The sequence below is a fragment of the Peromyscus maniculatus genome, chromosome 13, assembly GCF_049852395.1.
Source record: "Peromyscus maniculatus bairdii isolate BWxNUB_F1_BW_parent chromosome 13, HU_Pman_BW_mat_3.1, whole genome shotgun sequence".
Classification (NCBI taxonomy): Eukaryota; Metazoa; Chordata; class Mammalia; order Rodentia; family Cricetidae; genus Peromyscus; species Peromyscus maniculatus.
The window spans coordinates 5,389,152-5,412,692 of NC_134864.1; the positions used below are offsets into that span (position 1 = coordinate 5,389,152).

The window sequence follows — 23,541 nt, forward strand, 5'->3', positions numbered from 1 at the left end:
TGGGTGTTTACCTTGCTGCGTGCCCTGAGCCCAGGTAGGGTGGCAGCCACACACTCGCCCAGAAGCCGGGCAAGAGGGGAGGTGCCACCGAGGTAAAGGCTGGATGTGACCGGAATGGCCGCTGGATGTAAGGTAATATTGAAAGCAGACTGAAAGAGGAGTCCTCACGACTGGCTGACCTGCCCCTGAGTCTGCAATTGGGAAAAGGTTTAGGGTCCTCTGGGGTTCTAGTCACTTTTGTGTGAGTATGTATGCATGTATGCACAGGTGCACACATACACACATGTAGAAGCCGGAGGTGGATGCTGGGCATCTCTCTCTATTGTTCTCCACCTTATCTTGTTCTTATTGAACTGGAACTCACCAGTTGGCCAGGCTGAATTATCAACCTTCCCTGAAATCTCATCTGCACCCTCCTGTCTCAACCTCCCTTCATGGGGATTAAAGCAACACATATTTAACTAAAAATGCCTGGCTTTTTAATGTGGGGGTTATAGATCTGAACTCAAGTCCTTGTACATATATGACAAGTACTTTGCCAACTAAGCCAGCCCTTCTAATCACCCCTTTACGTGGCCACCGGGGCTCAGCTTGACAGCTTCCAGGCAGGAGACACCAGCTGCTCTTTGAGGGGTCTTAATCAATTATTACTATTCCCGTGAATTATTATTAGTGACAGCTTCCTTCTTCCTGGGGTTTACCACATGGCAAGCACTGAACTAAGCGTAATGCATAACCTTTCTGTGTAGCCCTGAGCTCTCACTACAAGTTGAGCATTCGATCCATTTGAAAGACACATATGCTTACAGACATGGATCACTTGCCCAAGGCTACACAGCTAGGAAGCTGCTTCAGGATTTAACCCCAGACCAGCTGGAACCAAAACCTTGGCTCTTAACCCATTGCCTTCGTTCATCAATGTTAACAGCCACACTGCCCGTATTGGTGTAAGCCTCATATGAGCTATTGTCTTTGTGACCTACCACTGGTAACAAATTAACCCAACCTGGGCTGCCAAGAAGCAGAGCACACTTGTTATCTGGGCTTCTGTGGGTCAGGAATCTGGGCAGGACTTGGCTGCAATCTCGGGCAGGGTTTCTCACTGGCCGGAGTCAAGGTGGCTGAGGGCCAGGGCTCTTTTCAAGGCTGCATGGGAAAGACTCCTCTTCCAGGCCTCATGGGGTTGTTGACAGATCTGCGTTCCTCCTTGGGGGTTGCTAGACAGAGGGTCCAGTTTCCTGCTGGACATGGCTGAGTGCCTGCTCTGTTTCGTTTGTTTGCCTCTCTGCCATGGCAGCTTGCTTCATTGAGAGTACAGAAGATTCCAGGAGATGGCAGTCACAGCCTCTCCCTCCCTCTCCCCTCCCTCTCTCCCTCCCTCCCTCCCTCCCTCCCTCCCTCCCTCCCTCCCTCCCTCTCTCCCTCCCTCCCTCCCTCTCTCCCTCCTTCCCCCTCCCTCCCTCCTTCCCTCCTTCCCTCTCTCTTTCCCTCCCTTCCTCCCTCTCCCATCCCTCGCTCTCTCTATATGCATATGTGCATGCGTGTGTGCATGTGTGCATGTGTGCGTGTGCGTGTGCGTGTGCGTGTGCGTGTGCGTGTGCGTGTGCGTGTGCGTGTGCGTGTGCGTGTGTGTGTGTGTGTGTGTGTGTGTATTGAGGCAGGGTCTGTCACTGGACCTGGAATTAGCCACTTTCATTTAGCTTACCCGGGGATCACCTGTCTGTCTCCTGAGTGCTGGGAACTGCCATGCCCACCTAGCTTTTATGGCCTGGGAATAAACACCACTCTTCATGTGTGCTTGCCAAGCACTTTACCAGCCCCGCAGACTTTTGTGATGTGCTCAAGAAAAGAACATTCAGTGGCATCCCATCACTTTGCCATGTTCTGCATGTCAGAAAGCAACCATTAGGTACAGCCCACATATCACAGTAGGACATGGATGCAGGAAATGGGCATCATTGACTCTTAGGCATCTGCCTAGTGTGACATCTGATTGCCACAAAATGTTGGTTTTGGTTTTGCCACTGAAAGCTAGATGGAAGTAATCTCTCATCCATTCATTCCTTCTTTTAAAAAGTAAAACATCTTTATTCTAATTAATAAATCAAATCAAATATTACACGCACAGCTAGATTAAGGCAGTCACTCATACACTTGCCCAGCCCCAAACTCTCTCTCTCTCTCTCTCTCTCTATATATATATATATATATATATGTGTGTGTGTGTGTGTGTGTGTGTGTGTGTGTGTGTGTGTGTGTGTGAACTTTTTTAGGGCTTTGCACTTTCACTATCAAATGTATTTTTATCCACTAATCCATCAACATATACACATCAATCAAACAAACAAAAAATTAGTAACTCTGACCTAGCTAGTCCACTTTGGGGCATATTCTCCAAAACTCCATATCCTATTTCAGAGACATTTGTAGATCCATGTTTATTGCTGTTTTATAGCCAGGAAATGGGGCTAACCTAGGCAGATGCCGACAGATGGATGGATAATGAAAACATAATGCATTCATAAAATGGGATGCTATTTGCATATGAAGAAAAATGAAATTTGCAGGAAAGTGTGTTGTGGGATATTTGCACACTGTGTGAAGATATTTTGCTGTGATTGGTTTAATAAAGAGCAAAACGGCTGATAGCTGGGCAAGAGGTATAGGTGAGACTTCCGGGCAGTCAGGGAGGAATTTGGAGATGAATCTAGGCATGTGTGCATGACAGAAGACACCATGGGACAGAAGCAGGATGGGTGGTACATGACAGAATGTAGATTAATAGAAATGGTTTAATTTAAGTTATAATAACTAATTAGGAACAATCCTAAGCTAAGGCCAAGCTTTCATAATTAATGATAAGTCTCTGTGTCATTATTGGGAGTTGCCTGGTGGGACAGACAAAGACTCCTTACAAAGGTGGATGCACCAACAGACTTCTTAAGGGACGCATGGCTGCTGGGACCACTAACTAAAGAAAAGAGCTCCCAGGAGGGCTCTGAGCTGACTCACCTAACACACATCAGTGTCCCATTCCTAATGCCGCTCCTCTGCTCCTTCTAGCAGACTTAGGTTTTCTCTCCCCTTTTCAGAAGTGTGTAAAAAGTATTCCTTTTTAGATTATAAAAGAAGGCCTTTAACTTGAGTGTATGGTAAGTTACCAAAATTGAAATTAAAGTGACACATTCATGTCAAGAAGAATTAAAACCCGGAAATGATTCTAAAAAAAAAAAAAAAGCAAAAACAAACAAAAGTGTATGGACTCAGAGAGTATAATACTCAGTGAAGTGACCCAGACTCAGGAAGAAAGAAGACTGTATTCCCCCCTCACATGTAATCTTAGCATGTAATGTACACTTGTGTGTGTGTGTGTGTGTGTGTGTGCAAGCAGGTGTAAGTGTGAGAATTAATTTTTCTAATTATCTCCATTGTCTTATGATGAGAAAGCCAGATTTACGGAGGTTAAATAGTTTGCCCAAGGTCACATACATTTTCCTGAACACACAGAAATGATGGGCATGTATTTCTGTAAAAAACACACATTTCTGTTCAAAAGCAAGGTCAGCCTCCAAGTGTCACAAAGAACCAGCTTCCAGTAAGAAGGATTCACCACATCTGAATGAGGGTTCCCTGTGAGGATGAGCTGGCACATGAGAGCCTGTGAGGGAGCCTAACACAAAGGGGAGACTCCCAAGGAAATGAGAAGGGGCATAAACGGGAATGGAAACAAGAGAAAAAACGGAAACACAGACTCTAAAAGCAACTGTGTGAACTTTCTACCCCAACTGTGATTCCAGAGTGTGGAAATTAAATACTCTCTCTTTCTCTTTCTGTCAAATAACAGTAACTGAGCAAGCTAGACATCCAAATATGTGAGCTGACTGGAGGAGGAGGTTAGAACCGACCGTGTGTGTGTGTCTGTGTGTGTGTGTGTGTGTGTGTGTGTGTGTGTTATGTGTGTTATGTGTGTTATGTGTGTTATGTGTGTGTGTGGTGTGTGTGGTATGTGTGTGTGTGGTGTGTGTGTGGTGGAAATTTTCATTATTTAAAAAGGCAGATTCAGAGAACAAAGAATTCTTTTAAAATATTAAAGAAAATCCTAACTAGTTGGATATGATGGTGCACACCTTCAATCCCAGCACTCAAGAGGCCAAGGCAAACAGATCTCTGTGGGTTCCAGACAGCCTGGTCTATATAGCAAGCTCCAGACCTCCCACGGCGATGCACTGAGACCCTGTCTTAAAGAGAAATTTGAGCTAGACACAACTTTATTTATTTATTTTTTTTAAATTTTAGACACGATTTTTTATTTAATGATTTGGGAAAAGTCTTGAGTGAAGCACCAGGAGGTAAAGAGACAGAAACTGTGGAAAAGGTTCAAAACCAGCCACGGAATAAATCTTGAAAATGCAGGAGCCGCTTCCCAGGCCGTTGTGAGGGAGAGCACCGGAAGTGGGGAGGGGTGTTCAAAGACATAATGAATGAGGAGTTTTCAGAGTCGAACAAAGAGTCCCGAGTTTGAGAGCCTGCTGAGTCCTGGACCAGTTCAGTGGAATTCACAACTGAATCACATTCAACCCAGAATGCACCTGCAGGATACCAGAGATAAAGGGAAAAGTCCTAAATGCCTTCAAAGGACAGGCAGATCCCATCAGTCGTGACCTCCGCAAGCCAGGCACTGTCCTGTTACCATAAGGCTTGTTACACGCCCTCCCTCCCAGAGAGATCTCTGCTGAGATGTCGAGACGTTTTCCTTTTCTTCTCTGGGCCGCCTCAAGAGGTCCTCCTGACCCCACTGTCCTCTCATTTCTTCCTCAGTGAACCTTGGCCATCTGCCCGCCTGCCTTTGCTCGGGTTCCTCCCATGTAATTAGCAGGCAGCCCTGGAGACCTCAGCTGTGACATTCCCGCCTCTTCCTTCCCAGTGAGTGTGGTGCTAGTTATACCGAATGTGTCTGTGAGGTGAATTTGGAGCTTATATTAAGAGAGCAAGCACCCTTAAGCCATTCTTTAATTTTTAAAATGTGTTCCCATGTCCCTGTGTGCGTGTGTATGGAGGTCAGAGGACAACTTCCCATATTGTGTCTTACATGTTATCTACCTTCCTTTTATTATTATTATTATTATTATTATTATTATTATTATTATTATTATTATTTTGAGACAAGGTTTCTCTATATATTTATGTAGTCCTGACTATCCTATACTTGCCATGTAGACCAGGCTGGGCTTGAATTCACAGAAAACCTCCTGCCTCTGTCTCCTGAGTTCCGGGATTAAAGGGGTGAGCCACCATATTTAAAGGGGTGAGCCACCATATTACTGTCAGCCTTATTTTAAGACGGGAGTCTCTCGTTGTCTTGGAGCTTACTGATTAGGCTAGACTGGCTGAGCAGAGAGCCCAGCCAGAGCTCCTCCTGTCTCTGCCTCTCCAGTGTTGAGATTGCAAGTGTGCATGCCATGGATGGATTGCAAGTGTGCATGCCATGGATGGATTGCAAGTGTGCATGCCACCATGCATGGATTTCTCTGTGAGCCCTGGGGATCCAACTCTGGTCCTTGCGCTCGATGTCTGTGCTGAGCCATCTCCCAGCTTCTTAGCCACATTTCAATACTTTCGTTAAACCACTTACCGCTGTTGTTAAGGGCACGGGTCAGGTGGGGGGGTGGGGGTGGGGGGTGGTACACTGAAGTCTTCAGGTCCTTGTGTTCCAGGATGAGGAACTGTACCAAGGGAACACAGTAACGTAACAGAACTGGAGACAGTTTGTTAAGAACGAGAACGGCACTCCTGAGATTGGGGGTGGCTCAGGTGCTGAGACAGAGCTCAGCGCGCTCGCTCGGCAAGGAGTCTCAGGACCCCTGTAGGTCATTTCTATGGCACCCACCTTCTCTCACTTTTGTACATTGGGTGCTCATCTGCACATGCTCTGTGTGTGATCAGGGGCTTGGGGAGGGAAGGGTCCCCTGACTTTCTGCCAACTGGTTTCTTTGTGTTAATCTTGATGTTGCTCTCTCCCCCACCCCTACCTGCTGCCAGGACTCCCCGCTGAGAGCGGTGGTCCCAGAAAGCTTTTTGGGGAGCAGAAGGGTAGTGGTCAGTCAGTCTTCTGTCCTGTCTTCAATGCCGATAAGAGACAGAATCTCTGTCCAGAAGGGACCACAAGCGTCTCTTCCTGCTTTATGTGTTGACTGGAGACAAGGAGGCTTTAGATTCCCTGTGGCAGAAGTTGGCCGAATCCCTTCATCATAAAGAGTTTAGACTGAAGTTGTCATGCACTCTAGAAGACACAGATTTTTACAGGATTAAAAAGAAAAGGTTTGTGTGGGGGGTTGTGCACATGAATGTGGTGCCCTTGGAGCCCAGAGACGACGCTGGGTCTCTGGAGTTAGAGTTATAGGCAATTGTAAGCAGCTCCGTATGGAGGCTGGGAGCCGAATCCCAAGTACTGGGCCATCTCTAGGCCCTAATTTAATTTTAAAACACTTACAATATCATATTTGTATATAATGCACTATGACTTTACACACACACACACACACACACACACACACACACACACACACACACAGATATGCATGTGAGCACCTCTCTTACCCCTCTCTACTTTCTCCCAAATAGTCCCTCTCCTCTGCTGGAGCCTCCTCCCCTTTCCTTCCCTCCCATCTGTTCCCCCCTGTTCCCCCCTGTTCCCCCCTTCCTCATCCTTTGGTTCCTACAGTCCTTCCTCCTCCTCTCCGCAGTGTTCCCTGGACCCTGGAGAGCATGACATGGATGTCCCATTTAGGGCTCAGTACTCAGCTGTCACACTCTCAGCACGTGGACCACTTACAGGTCCCCGCTTTGGCCATCTCTAAGATTTTCAGTTATTGAAGAAACTCCTATCGCAGTTCTTGAGACTGCCCTGCGGCGTGTAGTTCAAGTGACGACACCACGCGGGCAAAGAAGCACCAGGAGCTTGGGAGTGGAGAGAAGCATCTCTCTCCTCTGCCCTGCTCCCCAAGAAGCTCTGCTTCCCAGCCTACCTCTGGGTCACAGGCCAAGTTCCAAGAGGATTGGAAGGACTGCTTTGAATGCCCTGCTCTTCTGGAGCTACCTTGTCTGGGGTTTAAATCAAGTGCCTATGTTGTCCTTCTCTCTGGACCAAGTCCCTGCTGTAAGCATGCCAGAGGTTATTTCTCTTACCTTCATGGAATAAGGCCTGTCTCCTTAAGAGCTCTAAAAATAGCCTCAAGCTATTGGGCAGCCAGGCTCTGGGAAGGAGCTGGCTTATGTGACTAGCCAGCTTTGGTTTCTCTTGCTTTAAATCCCTGTTCAGGTTAAAAGTGAGAACAAGTGGGTCCTCCCTCCCCCATTTGGATCACACACTCAAAGGGACTGTCTTTTTTCCTGGGGAATTATCTCCATGCTCCCAGGGGCAGGACTGTCCACAGTAAATGAACAGAGAGGACTTGAGAGGAATTAAGGTACGATGGGCCGAGGTGACTCCATCACAGCTCTAGGAAGTGGGAGGATAGTACATTAGGAATGGCTTGGCCCTGGCAGCCTGCAAAGTTGGTGGACAATAGGACCCCGTAGACAACAAAGTCAGCATTTACGCTGCCAATGCCCAAGCTTAGAGCTGCATCTGTCTGAGTCCGTCATTCCAGCCATCCTGCCTGGGGCAGCTGGGGAAGTGAAAGGAAGTAAGAAATTATGGAAGGAAGGAAGACAGGATTGTAGGAGGGAATACCAGCAGGGCAGGGAAATCTGGAGTGTGGTGCATGTGGACCCCAAGAAGCCATGTGGACTCCACTGCCTTTGCTGGTCTCCACCTGTGGTCAGTTGGATGTTTGTGTGAGCGCAGGCCTCTGTTTACGCCGAGGCGTTCAGCACAGCACTCTCCCAGACTTAGTACTGGCTTGCTATAGGTCCTACCACACCTTGAAGGTGGACCACCCTCAGGCCCCAGGCAGGTGCCCTTCAGTCTAAAGTTCTGAAGGATTGGCAGCTGCCAGCTCATGCATAAGCTTGTCGGCCTCTGAAGAAGCTTAGGTGAGGTCCCTAGGGCAGGAGAAAAGTTTTAGGAGCACCCACTCCTGGCAGCAGATGCCGGGGGTGGGGGTGGGGTGGGGGGAAGGAGAGACAGGAGGGAAACGGAGAGGCGCCCCACACTAGCCGTCTCTCGCGGAGCTTGCCCCCAGAAAGTGAAGGGGTGCCCAGAAGAAAGAAACAAGAAACATCGCGGCCCCGCTCCCTGGCTGTGCGGGCTGTCGAAGGGAGAGAAGAATGTGGGGAGGGTGCCCACTGAAGGTTCCAGGTTCTCGTGCCCAGGACAAGGAACTGCACCAAGGACGCGTGGTAGGTAACGAAAGTAGTTTATTAGGAAAGAGATAGAAGTTTCTGAGAATGGAAGTGAGCCAGCCAGTGGGGTCAAGAGCCCTGGGCCCCTTTGCGGGCTTTTATGCGGCACCCACCACTTTCGCACACCGTAGGCATTGCTCCGTGGGCTGTGGTTGTTACATGTGGCTCAGACAGGACAAGTTCTCCAGTCTCTTCTGCCAGCCCGCTTCTTTCCTCTGTTATTCTCGTTGTCTCTCTGCATGCCTTTCTCCCTCTGTTACATAAACTAACGATGAAATTGGTGTGTACATGGGGAGTACGAGAAAGTAAATAAACATCATCTGTAATAACATTAGTTAAAGTGATTCCCAGTGGGGTCTGTTTACTTATTACAAACCTGGGTGTGGCAGTGCATGCCAATCATCTCAGGGCTTAGACAGCTAATGCAGAATTGGGAGTTTGAGGCCAGTCTGGGACAGATAGCAAGTTCCAGGCCAGCCTGAGCTACGCCGGAGACTCTGTCTTGAAAAACAAAGAAGTAAATGCATGTCAAAATAAAAAAAAATAATTCTACATACAAAAGATATTTATGGTGTTTCATTTGTGGCACCATGCTAAGTTTGGGGAATGCATCAATACGTATTTTGTTTGGTTTTATTTATTTATTTTTTTTATTTTTATTTTTATTTTTATTTTTTTTTTTTTTTTGGTTTTTTCGAGACAGGGTTTCTCTGTGTAGCTTTGTGCCTTTCCTGGAACTCACTTGGTAGTCCAGGCTGGCCTCGAACTCACAGAGATCCGCCTGGCTCTGCCTCCCAAGTGCTGGGATTAAAGGCATGCGCCACCACTGCCCGGCCAAGGTTTTATTTTTTTAACAGAGTTTTGAGCATTTAGTAAACTTACTAAAGAGGGTCCCTATTTGTCATCCTGTATCCTGCTTCCTCTTGCATTTTATGACATTTAAACAGAACTTTAACCGTTTTTTCTTTCTTTTTGGTGTCTTTGCTGAGACAGGGTCTCTCTCTGTAACCCAGAACTGACCCAGAACTCATCAGGTAACCCAGGCTGGCCTCTTGTGAGGCCACTCTTGTCTAAGCCTCCCAAGTGCTAAGATTACAGATATGAGTCACCATGATGGGCCATTTCCTTAGTCTCTCATACTTAATGAACCTTGAAACGACCCCTCAGGAACCCACCAGTTAGCTGGTGGGAAAATAAGGGGTCCAAGCACTTCAAGAACATGACCTGGCCTGTGCATGTGAATCTAAGAAGGACATTTATTGAGGCCCCTTCATGTGGGCCCCTTTGGGTGGATGTAGTAGTTTGAATGGGAATGGCCCCACAGGCTCACAGACTTGAATACTAGGTCATCAGGGAGTGGCACTACTTGAGAGGGATTAGGAGGTGTGGCCTTGTTGGAGGAAGTGTATCATGAGGGCGGGCGTTGGGGTTTCAAAAGCTCAAGCCAGGCCCCGGGACTCTCTTTTCCTGATGTCTTGTGGATCTGGATGTAGAACTTTCAGCTACTTCTTCAGTGCCATGCTCTCCACCATGATGGTGATGGACTAAACCTCTGAAACGCTAAGTGAGGCCCCAGTTAAATGCTTTCTTTTATAAGAGTTGCCTTGGTCATGGTGTCTCTTTGCAGCTGTAGAACACTCAAGGGGACAGTGGAATTTCCATGGAGCAATCCCAAGTCCACATTGACTTGACTATCTTTCAGAACTGGTGAGAGAGAGGCCAAGACCAGAGCTTGAGGACCCAGAAGAGGCCGTAGAAGAGGGCCATTGTGACCAGGGAGGTGGGCAGGTGAGGCAAACCTCCCAGGAAATAAAGAACTGAGTATGTGTGCTTAGCTCTGAGTTGGGGAACGTTCTAGACCTGAGTAGCCAATAGGAAGATATCATGAAAGAACTTTGTCCAATATAAGAAAGGGAATAAAAGAGGGAATCCTTTCTCCCTCTTTTGGCAAGACTAAGACAAAAAGAAATATGATTTGAAACAAACTTGACTTTAGCTGCTTTTTGATGAGTCCCGTGTTCAGCCCATCCATGTCCTGCAGAAGACTGGAACAAAGTGGTACATGCTTTTAGCTGTGTGCCCCAAGTGACTCATCCCTCTGGGACAGGCCATGGAGCCTTGGACAACATGGGCCCAGAAGATAAGAGTTTGTCACCAGGGGCTGATATCTACTGAGCCTCTAACCTGCTAAATGCTAGGTTAAAGGTCAGAAATGGTTCATCTGGTCCGGCCCTCATGGATAACAGCCATCTGTCCATCAGTGAATGGAGACACCAATGGTGTGTCAGGAAGTACCTCAGATTAGAACAAGCAAGGCACTGAAGATCTTTGCTCTCTGTAGGTAGCTGCTGAACAAGAGAGGGGGGCGGGGTGGGAGTGAGATATATTTGGAAATTGACATGGCCATGAGAACATGTGTGGGTGTGTTTGAAGGGAAAGAGAAATAGGGGAACTTTTAAAGGCAAAATGAGGATTCTGTAAGTTATTTTGAAGTAATTCTTGGCTACAAGGATTAGTAAGAAAGGTGGTCCCCATCTGGGGTTGGACAGGATACTTGTTCTCACGGTAATTTCTGTGTGAGCTTGAGCTGGCCTTTGTGCTCTGAAAGAGTCACTTCTAACTGCTATCAGATATACGTGCCCTGACAGGGTTTTTAATTTTATTTCTTTGTCAACTTGACACAAGCTAGAGTCACCTAAGAAGAACCTCAATTAAGAAAATGCTCCCATCAGATTGGCCTGTGGGTAAGCCTCTGGGGCATTTTCTTGATTAATGTGGGATGGCCCTGCCCACTGTGGGTGGTACAATCCCTAGGCAGTCCTAGGAAGTATAAGAAAGCAAAGTGAATAAGCCACAAGGAACAACAGTCAGCGATCCTCCAGCCTTCTGCTTCAGTTCCTGCCTCCAGGTTCCTGCCTTGAGTTTCTGCCCTGACTTCCTTTAGTGATGGAATAAACCACAGTTGTTTTTGGTCTTAGTATGTATCACAGCAACAAAGAAGCGGACTAAGAAAGTGCGTGAGTTCCCTGTTTCAGAGCCTTCTGGCTGATGCGGTGTGGTTGTCAGGGTTTCACAAAGGGGACTCCGTTCTGACTCTGAGCACTTTCATGCTGCTCAAGATCCACACGGAGTTTTTCATCTCTATTTTCTGAGAACCTGAGGGTCTAAGGGGTCATTTGGCTGTCGACAGCTGAGCCAAAATGGCGGCCAAGCTCTATGTGACTCCAACCTGTCCCTCCCCAGGGAACATTACATTTTCTAAACCTCAGGAAGTCTGGTCCCACTGAGCACAAATTGCTCAATGCATCCATTTGAAGAAACAACTTGACTCACACTGCCCCAGGTCATCTGATTCAGGAGTGACTGGGCTGGTAGCTGGCAGACTTCTTCCAGACTAATGAGAAACCGCATCCTAATTATGCCAGGGCTGGGCCGAGATGCTGACATTGTCCCTGAAGTGTGCCCTGTCAGATGAGTGGGAGGCAAACAGGAGGACTCCTTTAGGTGTATATAGGCATGAACTGACGAGGGCTGAGACCGGAGTCAAGGCCAGGGTGACTACAGGAACCACGGCAACCTTCTAGAAACCGGATTCCCACTGCCTCTGTCCTTACAAGCCCAGACTTCCCTGGATCCTGCGTGGCACACGCTCCTGGAGGTATGGCTTGTCTCTACATTGACCAATATGTCTGTCTCTCTGTTGACATAAACAGGAGTTCTTGCTGCCAGGGCATCGTGGGAAGTGATGTCAGGGTGCGTGGGAAAGCTTCCAGTGAGAGCAATGTAAAGAGCTTGCCGGTGACATAGTATCTGAGCCCTGATGCATCCATAGTATCTGATGGAACACACACCTCCGTGGGTGCTTGGGTACCCTGAGGGCGTGTAGGATGGGGACGGGTTGGGGAAGGGGACTCGATCAGCCACTGACCAGCTGATTCTGCCCTTGAATGACTGTTGCTCTAAGCTTCTAAAGAGAGTGCTCAGTGTGCCCGTTCTGTGTGATTCAAGGCCCCCATCAGTTTAGGACTGGATTCCCACCGAACACTGGACCAGGTGGAGTTGTTGAACTGGCTGGAGAGGGGTTTCACTGGGGGACAGGCTGACCACACTTGGAGCTGGTGGCCCCGAACAAGGCTGCTTTCCTGGTGCTGCCATTTGTCCAGGGTAGACAACTGCTGTTCCTTGGAGAAAAGGCGCCATTCCAGGGCTGGAGCCAACAGGCAGTGTCCATCTAGACCACTTCAGAACAGCTAAAAACTCACTAACTAACTCAGACTAACTAGAAAAACTAACTTGGAACAAAGGCTTTTTTTGTTTGTTTGTTTTTGTTTTTTGTTTTTTCCAGACAGGGTTTCTCTGTGTAGCTTTGCACCTTTCCTGGATCTCACTCTGTAGACCAGGCTGGCCTCGAACTCACAAAGATTCGCCTGGCTCTGCCTCCCGAGGAACAAAGGCTTTTCTGTGGAAAGGAACACAGACCCCTTCATTCTTCCCCATAACTACTGAGGTTTGGCTCTTCTTTGGGGTCCTGGAGGGCGGGGCCAGGGCCTGGTTGCCTATGTTTCTAGTACTTAGAAGGGGCCAGTTTATAAATTTATATCAAGCATCTCCTTGAAGAGAGCAAGTGAACCAACAATGAGATCTCTGGCTTTTCAGGATATGTGCCGGGCTGTACCCCAGCAGGAGCGGAAGAGGAGGCAGGGAGACCCTTGGCTGAATGTCTCTGGAGTGTGTGGGCTGTGGAATCTGGCAGATCCAGGCTCAGAGCCCCATGCCTCCACCACCCGAGGCTGTGTACTTGTGGGGAGCCACCTACCACCTTTGTGACCCACTTTTCAATTTCCTCACAGCTGTGACAGAGCACTTGCCTGGGGATGTGGGAGAAGTGAGCTTCCTCACGGAAGACGCTCTGAGCTTGGTGGTCAGAGCAGGGTCAGCAAGCCCTGGGTAGCCTTAGGGAGGCTTACATGGCATTGCTGTTATATAGTCCTTTCTGATCTCCTGGCAGTTTCTTGCATGGAATGTGATTGGCGTCATCTTTCTCATTGCCGGTCCACTGTAGTAAGTCTTGGCTTATACTGAGGCCCCTGTCTATTCTCCAGCCTCTGCCGGCTCCCATCCAGGCTCATCCACGGCCTGTGGAGGGGACCTCTGTGGCTGCCTCACTTAGCCTGCTGCTTACTGTGAAGACAGAGAAACTTTTCCAACAGTGAACCATCTTTTAAGAGTAATAAGGTCCCAAACTGGAGTTTGGGTAGGGCGGAGCGGCCCTATGTGGGTGGGTTAAGTGTGGAGGCCAGAAGTCAACCTTGGGTGTCATTCCTCAGGGTCTCTCACTTTACTGGGAACTCATTCATACTTTAGCTAGGCTGGCTGGCCAGGGAGTCCCAGGGATCTGCCTGTCCCCACCTTCCCAGGGGTTACAAGCATACAGTGTCAGGCTTGGCTTTTTACACCAGTTCCTAGGCTAGAACTCAGGTCCTCATGCTGTCGAGGAGAGCATTTTATTGACTGAGTCATCTCTCCCCGGCCTCAGAATCTGCGCTTTTGACTCTTGACATTAGCTCTGTTCCCATTGCATCATCTGGAAGCATCTGCCACTGTGTGGAGGCAGAGCTGTGCCAAGATGCCCCAGAGGGCCCTAGACGCTGGCTCAAGTGCCTTTGCACTCAGCTTGGCTACTTAAGCCTTGGTGGCCATGGTACTGATGTCTGCTACATGGTACTGATGTGGGGGTAGCAGGAGGATTAAATGATAAATAAATATTTGTGAGTAACAAAATTTCTAAATACAATTCACAAGGATTTCTAGAAATATGAGGTACTTAGAGAACACAAGGCCTTTTGTAAGGAGCATCTGGGTGGAGGCTAGGAAGTCGTTAGTGACTGTGTGAGTCTGGGCTGAAGGGGTGGGTAAGACACCTTGTGATGACCTTGAAGTCCTTTTCCCTGGTCTCCTCCACTCCTGGGCTCAGTCTTGTCTCTAATGCACAGGGATCAGCTTCGTAGACAGACTGGTATCCTCTGGATGGCCGGGGATTAGCTGGTACCTACTGCTCTGTTTCCTCTGCTCCTGCATCTCTCTATGAAAGGCATCACCCTGAGCTTCATGGGCTTGCAGAGTGCAGGGGATCTGTGGGTTAGATGAAGTAATCGCTGTCAAATGCTCAGATAGAGCCTAGCCCTGGCAAGCACCATGTAGATATTGGCAATAATACTGACCTTTCCATCCCTGATCAAATACCCACTTCTTCAGAACAGGCTTCTTGGTCTATTTTATTTCTGGTCCATCCCTGGTTCCCAGAATACCACATGCCCCTGTGATGGGAATGGCTGTATTTGTTGTCATCCTTAAGAAGTTAGGCACTAAAGGGGGGATCTGGAATACAGCCGTGGACCCTGTGGAAGCCAGGACCCAGCTTCCCATGTGAGCACTGACTGTCCTGTCCTGGTTTGTTTGCTGTTTCTGTGATAAACACTAGGACCAAAGACAACAGTTTGTTCAGCTTACACATCCCCATCATACTCCAGCACAGAGAGAAGCTGAAACACTTGGGGCAGGAACAGAAGCAGAGGCCATGGAGGAGCGCTGCTTACTTCCTGGCGTCTTGCTCAGCCTGGTTATACAGCCCAGGCCACCTGCCCAGGAGTGGTACCTATAAAGGGCCAGGGCCTCTCACATCAAACACTGATCAGACAATGCCCCCCCACACACACCCACAGGCTAATATAATGGAGGCATTTCCTCATTGAGGTTCCCTCTTGCCAGTTGGCTCTCGTCTGTGTCAAGTTGACAAAAACTGACCAGCACCTACTCTTGAACATGTGGCTCTTGCTGCCTCAGTCTCTAGGAGACACCACCACCACTGCTTCGGTCACTACTGTCTGTTTCATCCAGATTTCCATCCAATCTCACATGGAGAACTACAGCGGCTCATCTTCTACTCTCTCTTCCCGAAACTGAGAAAGGAACTTCCTTAGAACTGGTTAGATTGGATCAGTTACCTGCCTAAAAAAATCCCAGAAACCTTCTGCTTGCCTCTAGGCTAAAATCTAACTCTTGTGGCCAGTAAGGCCATGCAAAGATGCTCAGCATCCTTAATTACCATGGAACACGACCCAAACTGCACCAGGCTATTTCCGCACAGCCTCTAGGATGCCCAGAATCGAAAAGGCAACCTAGACAATGACAGTTGCTGGCTACAGTGTGGGGGCTGGGACTCCCTTCACACCCAGGGAGAACATGGAAGTGGTAAAGTTGATGTGGAAAGGATTCAATGGTAACTCAGGAGTAGAGTGTTCACCCAGAATGCTGAGGCCTTGTGTGTGCTCCCCAGCACTGTCCAGCACTGCATAAACCAGATGTGGTTGAACATGTCTGTAATTCTCGGACTTGAGCAGTGGAGCCTTGAGAACCAGGAGTTTGAAGTCATCCTGGCCACATATAAGAGACCCTCTTTCAAAACAACAAACAAGTAACTACATAAATAATGAAGTACTGATGCCTGCCATAACATGAATGAATCTTAGAAACAACATGCCAAGAGAAAGAAGCAAGGTACAAAGACCATGTACTGGGTGACTACTTGTATAAGATGTATACAACAAGCAAAGCCAGAGATAGGGAGGAGATTGATGGTTTCCTGGAGCTTGGGCTGGGGTAGAGCTCACAGTTACAGGATGTGTTGATGGGCAACGAAAACATTTGGAATTTGATGGTGGCAGTTTCTGCACAGCCTTAGGATGGTCCTTTGAAATCATTGATTGGCTCTTTGAGAAGCTGAATTGTGTACTATGCATCCCTTTTGAAAATGGAAAGTGGTCCTTCTCTGTAGGATGGACCATCCAGGAGATGCAGTTGCTAGTTCTGGCCAGAGGCCTCCATCCCTCTCTCAGACTCCATCTTCTCTCTCTAAACCATGAGTTCTCGTCACATCACTGTGCTAAGCCCATTGGTCCCTCCTCTGGGCTTTGTTCTCACCTCCTGCTGGTGCTCTAAAGTCACATTCCCCTCTTTGAGCCCCAAGAACTAGCTCGTGATTCTTTTCTGGCTCCTCCTGGTGACTCCTCTGACTCCCTTTCCAGCCCATCTCAGGCTTCTTTGTGGATGGGTGTCCTTGGCTAACTTCCCACATTGTATACTAAAGCCCAGATCATCGAAATGGAGAAAGTTTAGCCCTAGGAACATCCTAAAATCAACATTTAAATCTGATTATATGGCTACTGAAGAATTTCCGTTAAGGACCAGTTTTTCAGCAGTTGATCCAGTTTCTAAGACACTGAAAGTTCATCTTTCTCCTCATTTTTTTCCTTTTAATTGTATTCAACTCCTTCCTATTAAGTTTCATGACAGTTATATCTATGGAGGAAGATTACAGTTTGCAGGCCTAGATTTTGTTTTGTTTAGTTTTTGTTTTCTGTTTTTTAAAACTGTCTCAGTCCAGCCCAGGCTGGACTTGAATTCCAAACACTCTTCCTGCCTCAGCATCCCGTGCATGCATGAGCCACCAAAGCTAGCTTCAAGTCTCCATTTCAAAGCGAAGATTTGTCTCCACCCACTGAACATTTTTCCCTTAGATAGCACCTGCCCTTCTAAATGTCATTTTGCTGCTTTGTCCCAATAACACTTATTGTGACTTGAACAACAGGCTGGTAAGACTACACCTCTCAAAAAGTGTTAAAAGCAAGCTGTAAATGAGTAATATACTACATGGTAGAAAAATCCAGGGTCACCCCGTCTCCTGTCTGCTGGACCCACTCTTTCACACACACACACACACACACACACACACACACACACACACACACACACACACACACACCCGAGGATAAAGCATGGGGAAGATGTCATAGGAAGCTAGTTGCTCCCTCAGCAGCAATTTGACTGAGGTTTCTGAAGTCATTACCTGCAGTAAGCTTTCTTGTAGGATTTTCTTCTGGGCCTCCAGCCCCCAAATTATTATTAATTATGAAAGCATGGCCTTTAGTTTAGGCTTATTCCCAATTATCTCTTATAACTTAAATTAACCTGTTTCTATTAATCTACCTCCTGTCACATGACTTTTAACCTTTCCTCCCATTCTGTATGTCTGAGTCCCTCCATGTCTCACTGGTGTTCCTCTCCATGCATAGATTCATCCCAAGTTCCTCTCTCTGCCCGGAAGTCCTAACTAACCTCTCCTGCCTAGCTATGGGCCTTTTAGCTCTTTATTAAACCAATAAGGTGCCTTAGGCAGGCAAGGTAAAATAGTAACACCTCTTTACATAGTTTGCTCAAATATCCTGCAACAATTACCCTTAGCAGGGAGGGAATGCAGTAAGAATGACGGAGTCGAGGTGCTGAGATTCAGTCTCAGAGTTGGCTCAACAGACCCTGAGGGTCTCACTCCAAGCTAGAACAAGGGGTTCTTATGTTTTATGACATTGGAGGGGTGGGGCTTGAGACAGGGTTCCTCTGTGTAGCCCTTGCTGTCCTGGAAATCACTGTATAGACCAGGCTGGCCTTGAACTCACAGAGATCCACCTGCCTCTGCCTCCTGAGTGCTGGGATCAAAGGTGTGGGCCACCAGCACCTGATTTTATATCTTATCTTAACATCTGTTCTTATGTTCTGGGTAGGTAGGTCATCAAATACAGCCTTTGTTGAGGATAACCTTGGCAACTGGTTATTCCACCTAAGAAGTTAGCTGTCAACTCTTTGTCAACCTTAGTCACCAAGTTAACCCCTGACTTCCCAGTTCTTTTCAGTAAATACTTATCATTATTATTGTTCATTTTCTTCTACCTCTAGGGCTCCACCCAGCCCCATTAGTTAGTAGAGCCTGTCTCTCCAGATCCACAGCCGCCCCTGCCTGCCTCAGGGCGGTTCCCACACAGTGGGGGCAGCTGCTTTATCAGCCGCAGGCAGCTGTGGGAGCTGAGCCTGGGGAATGGAGGTATTTTCTTTTTCTCTGGAACAGCTTTCTAGGGCTCTGGAGTTATAAAAGGCTCCCGTGTGTCATTCCCTGGCATCCGGACAGCTGCAGAGTGCCACCCAGCAAGCTCTTCTACTCTGTTCTGGCTTGGCAGCAAAAGGTTGCCACAAGTCTGTTGTGAGGGGAACGGGTGACTTATGGCAGGAATCTAATACAAAACATGCTTCTTGATTCCTAGATGGAGTCCTGCCAGGGCTACCACACAACTGGCAAATGGGGTCTTGGGATGTGAGGAAGGAAACAGAACCTTTTTGAGGACAGGCCACCAGCAAGAACTGGCTTGCCAGGCAGATGAGTGCCACCTGTATTAAATGACTCTGGCTCTTAGCACAGGTATGATAGCAGACACTGTATCTTCTCTTCCTGCCCAGATCTCAGGCCCATGGCGACCTGCCCTGTCCTACAGAAGGAGAGGCTGTTCCAGACAGGAGTCTATGCTTACAGAATCCCTGCTCTGCTCTTCCTGTCAAAGCAGAAGACCCTGCTGGCCTTTGCGGAAAAGCGTCTGACCAAGACGGATGAGCATGCAGAGTCGCTTGTCCTACGAAGAGGAAGCTACAGTGCAGCCACCCATCAGGTCCAGGTAAGGCAGGACCCAGCTGCAGTGGCTTCAGCTGGGATGTCTCAACACATGCCCATGTGGGTGTGGGGTGCTGTGGAACCAGGTGGAGATCTCACAGAACACAGGTGCAAGTCCATCCCTCGATGACTGAGTAGATGGGATCTAGGAAGCCTGGGAGGCAACTGGAAGCCCATCCAGGGACAGGATGGCCAAGGGGCTCTAGTGCACAACCCAGATCTCACTTGGGTTCACCAGGAATAAGTCTTGTTGGTGGACCACATGCTTCATCACTGAAACATCATGGCTGGCTGAGTTTCCCAGCATCCTTGAAAGCCCAAGGAAGGAGCAGTTCATTGTCATTTAATAGGCATGGTAGCCTTTGAGGGAAATTAATCTGGAGGCTGGGGATTGAATGATTGTGTGTGCCCTCCTAACATTACTCTTATCACAACTACATGGTATGGCATCAAAGTTTCTTTTGAATGGTGCCTAATTGTTATACACAGTCATGGCACTTGAAGCAAATGGACCTGAGTTTGAGGCCTGGGTCCATTCCTTATCCAAGGGGTGGTTTTAGGCAACTTGGTTACCCTGTTTAGGCCTCTCATTCTCAAAATATGAAATGGAGCTATTGACACTTCTCCTTCAGCATTGGGGGATCGGGCAACACAGTGGCCCTTGGTCTTCTGGCGTAGTGACTTTGCTTAGAGTCCTGCACTGGGGCAAGTGATGTGGAAAAGGGATGGGCAGCGTGGCTGTGGCATCCATGAAGTGGCATTGGCAGCAGGGAAGCTCAGTGTGAGTTCACTGAGTATCTCTGAGTTCACTGGTAAAGTATCGTAAGTAGGTGATGTAGGATGACCCTCGTTTTCAGTCTTGCATCAACCAGCCTGTTGTGGTCCATACTAAGCCTTTGCCTTTTAAGAATGCAGGACCAGCCAGGAAGAGGAAGGATGGGGTTAGGAATGCTTCCTACCATAGTTACTTACAATTTTTTATTTTTTATTTATTTTACTTTACTTTATTTTATTTTTTTGAGACAGGGTTTCTCTGTGTAGCTTTGGAGGCAGTCCTGGAACTCACTCTGTAGCCCAGGCTGGTCTTCAACTCAGAGATCTGCCTGCCTCTGCCTCCCGAGTGCTGGGATTAAAGGCTGCCCCACCACCGCCCGGCCTTACGATTTTTAAAATCACTTGCTTGTCTGTGCGTGCACTTGAGTGAGTCAATTCTCTTGTTCTGTCGTGTTGGCGCTGGGGACTGAACTCAAGTCATCAGGCTTGGTGGCGTGTACCTTAACTTGCTGAACCATCTGCCGGCTCCTGAGTTACCTTTGTGTCTTGGGGGTCTGGCCCATCGTGGGTGTTCTGCAAATATCTGTTGGTGGGGATCAAAGTAACAGAGCCTTCAGGGAGGGAAGTGGGGAGGGAGGACGGAGGGAGGGGGGAGGGAGGGGGGAGGGAGGGAGGGAGGGGGGAGGGAGGGAGGGAGGGAGGGAGGGAGGGAGGGAGGAAGAGGGTCTGGCCCCCGCTGCTCTGGGGTAATTGGTGGGTGAAGTAGTCCTTTCGTGGCCTGTGACTCTCGGGTACAGCTGCCCCATGGATGCCCAGAGTGCCCCTGTCATTGTCACGGCCATCTCAAGTTCGTATTTCTCTTTCTTCCCTCTCCTCACATTCAGTGGCAAGCTGAGGAGGTGGTGACCCAAGCCCGGCTGGAGGGCCACCGCTCCATGAACCCATGCCCCCTGTATGACAAGCACACAAGGACCCTCTTCCTTTTCTTCATCGCCGTCCCCGGGCATGTATCAGAACACCACCAGCTCCAGACCAGGGTTAATGTCACACGCCTGTGTCACATCGCCAGTACCGACCACGGGAAGACCTGGAGCCCCGTCCAGGACCTCACCGATACCGCCATTGGCAACACCCACCAGGACTGGGCCACATTTGGTGTGGGTCCTGGGCACTGTCTGCAGCTGCGCAACTCAGCCGGGAGCCTGCTGGTGCCTGCTTACGCCTACCGAAAACTACACCCTACCCGCACACCTGCCCCCTCTGCCTTCTGCTTCCTCAGCCATGACCACGGGCACACGTGGGAGCTAGGCCACTTTGTCTCCCAGAACTCACTGGAGTGCCAGGTGGCTGAGGTTGGCACTGGAGCTCAGAAGGTGGTCTATCTCAATGCTAGGAGCACCCTGGGAGTCAGGGTCCAGGCACAAAGTCCTAACGGTGGCCTGGATTTCCAGGACAACCAGGTGGTGAGTAAACTTGTAGAGCCTCCCAAAGGCTGCCAAGGAAGTGTGATTGCCTTCCCCAACCCCACCTCAGGGGCAGATGCCTCAGATGTGTGGCTGCTGTATACCCACCCTACGGACTCCTTACAGAGGACCAACCTGGGTGTGTACCTCAACCAGAAGCCACTGGACCCCAAGGCCTGGTCAGAGCCCACTCTGCTGGCCACAGGCGCCTGTGCCTACTCGGACTTGCAGAAGATGGGGCACGGCCCTGATGGCTCCCCACAGTTTGGGTGTCTATATGAATCGGATAACTATGAAGAGATCATTTTCCTCGTGTTCACCCTGAAGCAAGCTTTCCCACATGTTTTTGGCGCCCAATGATCTTGCTGCATATGGCCCAAAGTGCTCCTGCGTGCCTCAAAATACCATCTCTCTTTCCTCCCTGCTTCCTCTAGACTTTGAATCCAGCTCTTGGTCCCCTTCCGTGTGAGGATGCAGAGAGCTTGGTCTCTTGGTTCGTCACAGGCTTTGCTGTTCCAGCCTCCTCAGTGGGTTCTGTTCCCAGCCCAGAAACCAAAGGAGCTGGCTTTCTCCCGCCTCTTGACGGGGAAGGCGGGGACAGCATACTCACTCTGTCATTCTGCTTGTCAGCTGTCACTGTGCCAGCTTAGCTCGCCCGTTTCCCCGCTCCTGGTTTTTTTGGATGAGTCTTAATAAATTATCCAACTCAGCCTATTTCTTCCTGGAAAAATGTTCACAGCGTCCCTGGGGAAATGTCGAGCCAAAGATAGGAATTAGCAAAGACCTCAATCTCTCTCTCTCTGTCTCCCTCTCTCTCGTGTGTGTGTGTGTGTGTGTGTGTGTGTGTGTGTGTGTGTGTGTGTGTCTTTGCCAATGCTTTAGAGTAGACAGCATCAAAACACTGTTTTTTGAACCTGCTAAGTGAGTGCATTAGTCTCCGAGGAATGTTCTAACAAATCACCTCCAGTTTGGAGGTAGGAAACACCGGGGGCGGGGGGGGGGGGGGGGAGCATTCGCAGCACTCAAGCTTGCAAGCCAGGTTCTCTGAGTGCCTCCAGAGCAGGGGCTTCTTTCCTCCCCGCGTTCTGATAGCTTCGAGCAATTCCTGTCATTTTTTACAGCATATGGCTGCATCATTACCTCCTTGGACTCTGACTTCACATGGCTGCCTCCTCCTCTGTTCTCCCCACTGGCACTCAAGACAAATGCTGGTTGGTTTAGAGTCCACCAGATGATCCAGAACGGGTTCATTCCCAACATCCTTCATCACATCAGCAAAGATACTTTTCCTACATCCAGTTACTTTTCCAGAGGCTGGGCATTAGCTGTGTCTTGGGGGGCCCTCTCTCTACCCACTGCAGCATCTTAAACATGGCTTTTCCATGCAGATGATGGGGCTGAAGGTAGGAAGGTGGTTCTGATGGATCAATGAGTTTGGAAGAATCAGGGGTGGACAGGGGTGGGAGTGGGCTGTTGGATGAGTATTAGAGGTATAGGGCTGCTTTGGGATACTCAAGTCTGTGGTGATGGGAGAGCCATGTGGCCGTGAAGGAATCAGTCAGGGAGGCTAAGTTAGTGTGGTTCTTATCAAAGAAATAGCAGAGAGAAGACTCTCCCAGGCTGTCCCAAGGGGTGACCAATGGAGGAGGCTGACTTCTCTGATCCCCTGGGACCGTTAGAGGCCTCTGTGCCTTCGTGTTAAGAGCCTCATGTCCTACGAAAGGCTTGCCATGGCCTCACCAGACCCTTGTTCATCACGCCAGTGACACTAGTCACAGGTATAACTGAGTGGCATCTTTGTCTCGGCAAGTGTGGAAGCCAGAGGTGTGTGCTTTGTTGGAGGAGGGCAGTAGAGGCCCCTATTAGAATGCTGCCTCTCCTTGTCAGGGTTTAATCCAGCTAGCTAGAAGAAAAGCTAGTTCCTCTGTTTGGGGGGACTCCCACCTGGTACCTTGAAAAGCATTCAGAGAAGCTGGGATAGCTCCTGGGCTGAGTGCAGGAGATGGAGGCTTGGCATGCAGCCAGGCAAATGACCCCCAGAACACTGTCCAGATCCAGATACTCTGAGAGTGAAGGGGCCCTAATAATTACTACACTGCTCAGAAGGTCTTCGCCAAGTCTATCCTAGAAGGCCGGAGAGTTAGAGGAGCCACACGTCTCTTGAGACTGGAAGGCATTCTCTAGGCACCGCTTGCCTGTTAGAACTCCCTGGGGAGCTTCTCAACGGTTCTGATACCAGGGTCTCACTTGGTCCGGCTGATTCAGAATCTGGGGCACTGGGACCCAGGGAGTGGTATTTCATCAAAATCTCAAGTTATTCTAATGAACACAAGGATCAAAAACCATGGACATATATATTCCTAGAATTCCTTCTAGTTTTAAATACAAATGCCAAAGTCTTCTAGTTTG

The 23,541-nt window shown here is 48.8% G+C and overlaps 1 protein-coding gene across 3 annotated transcripts; it reads left to right on the forward strand.

Annotated features, from left to right (window-relative positions):
- Positions 1-3: 3 nt before the first annotated feature.
- Neu2 (neuraminidase 2) lies at positions 4-21,841 on the forward strand. Of its 3 annotated transcripts, none has more exons than XM_076549523.1 (3): positions 4-132; positions 18,688-18,899; positions 20,554-21,841. In XM_076549523.1, the coding sequence occupies exons 2-3, from the start codon at positions 18,699-18,701 to the stop codon at positions 21,490-21,492; spliced, it is 1,140 nt and encodes a 379-aa protein (XP_076405638.1). In that variant the 5' UTR covers positions 4-132; positions 18,688-18,698; the 3' UTR covers positions 21,493-21,841. The 3 variants fall into 3 exon arrangements, with proteins under 3 accessions (XP_076405638.1, XP_076405639.1, XP_076405637.1); XM_076549524.1 differs by lacking the exon at positions 4-132 and adding an exon at positions 8,217-8,340; XM_076549522.1 differs by lacking the exon at positions 4-132 and adding an exon at positions 10,120-12,001.
- The last annotated feature ends 1,700 nt before the right edge of the window (positions 21,842-23,541 follow it).

Coding starts and splice junctions, on each gene's coding strand:
- Neu2 (XM_076549523.1), top strand. CDS start 18,699: ATGGCGACCTGCCCTGTCCTACAGAAGGAGAGGCTGTTCCAGACAGGA. Junction 18,900..20,553: donor CAGCCACCCATCAGGTCCAG/GTAAGGCAGGAC, acceptor CCTCACATTCAG/TGGCAAGCTGAGGAGGTGGT.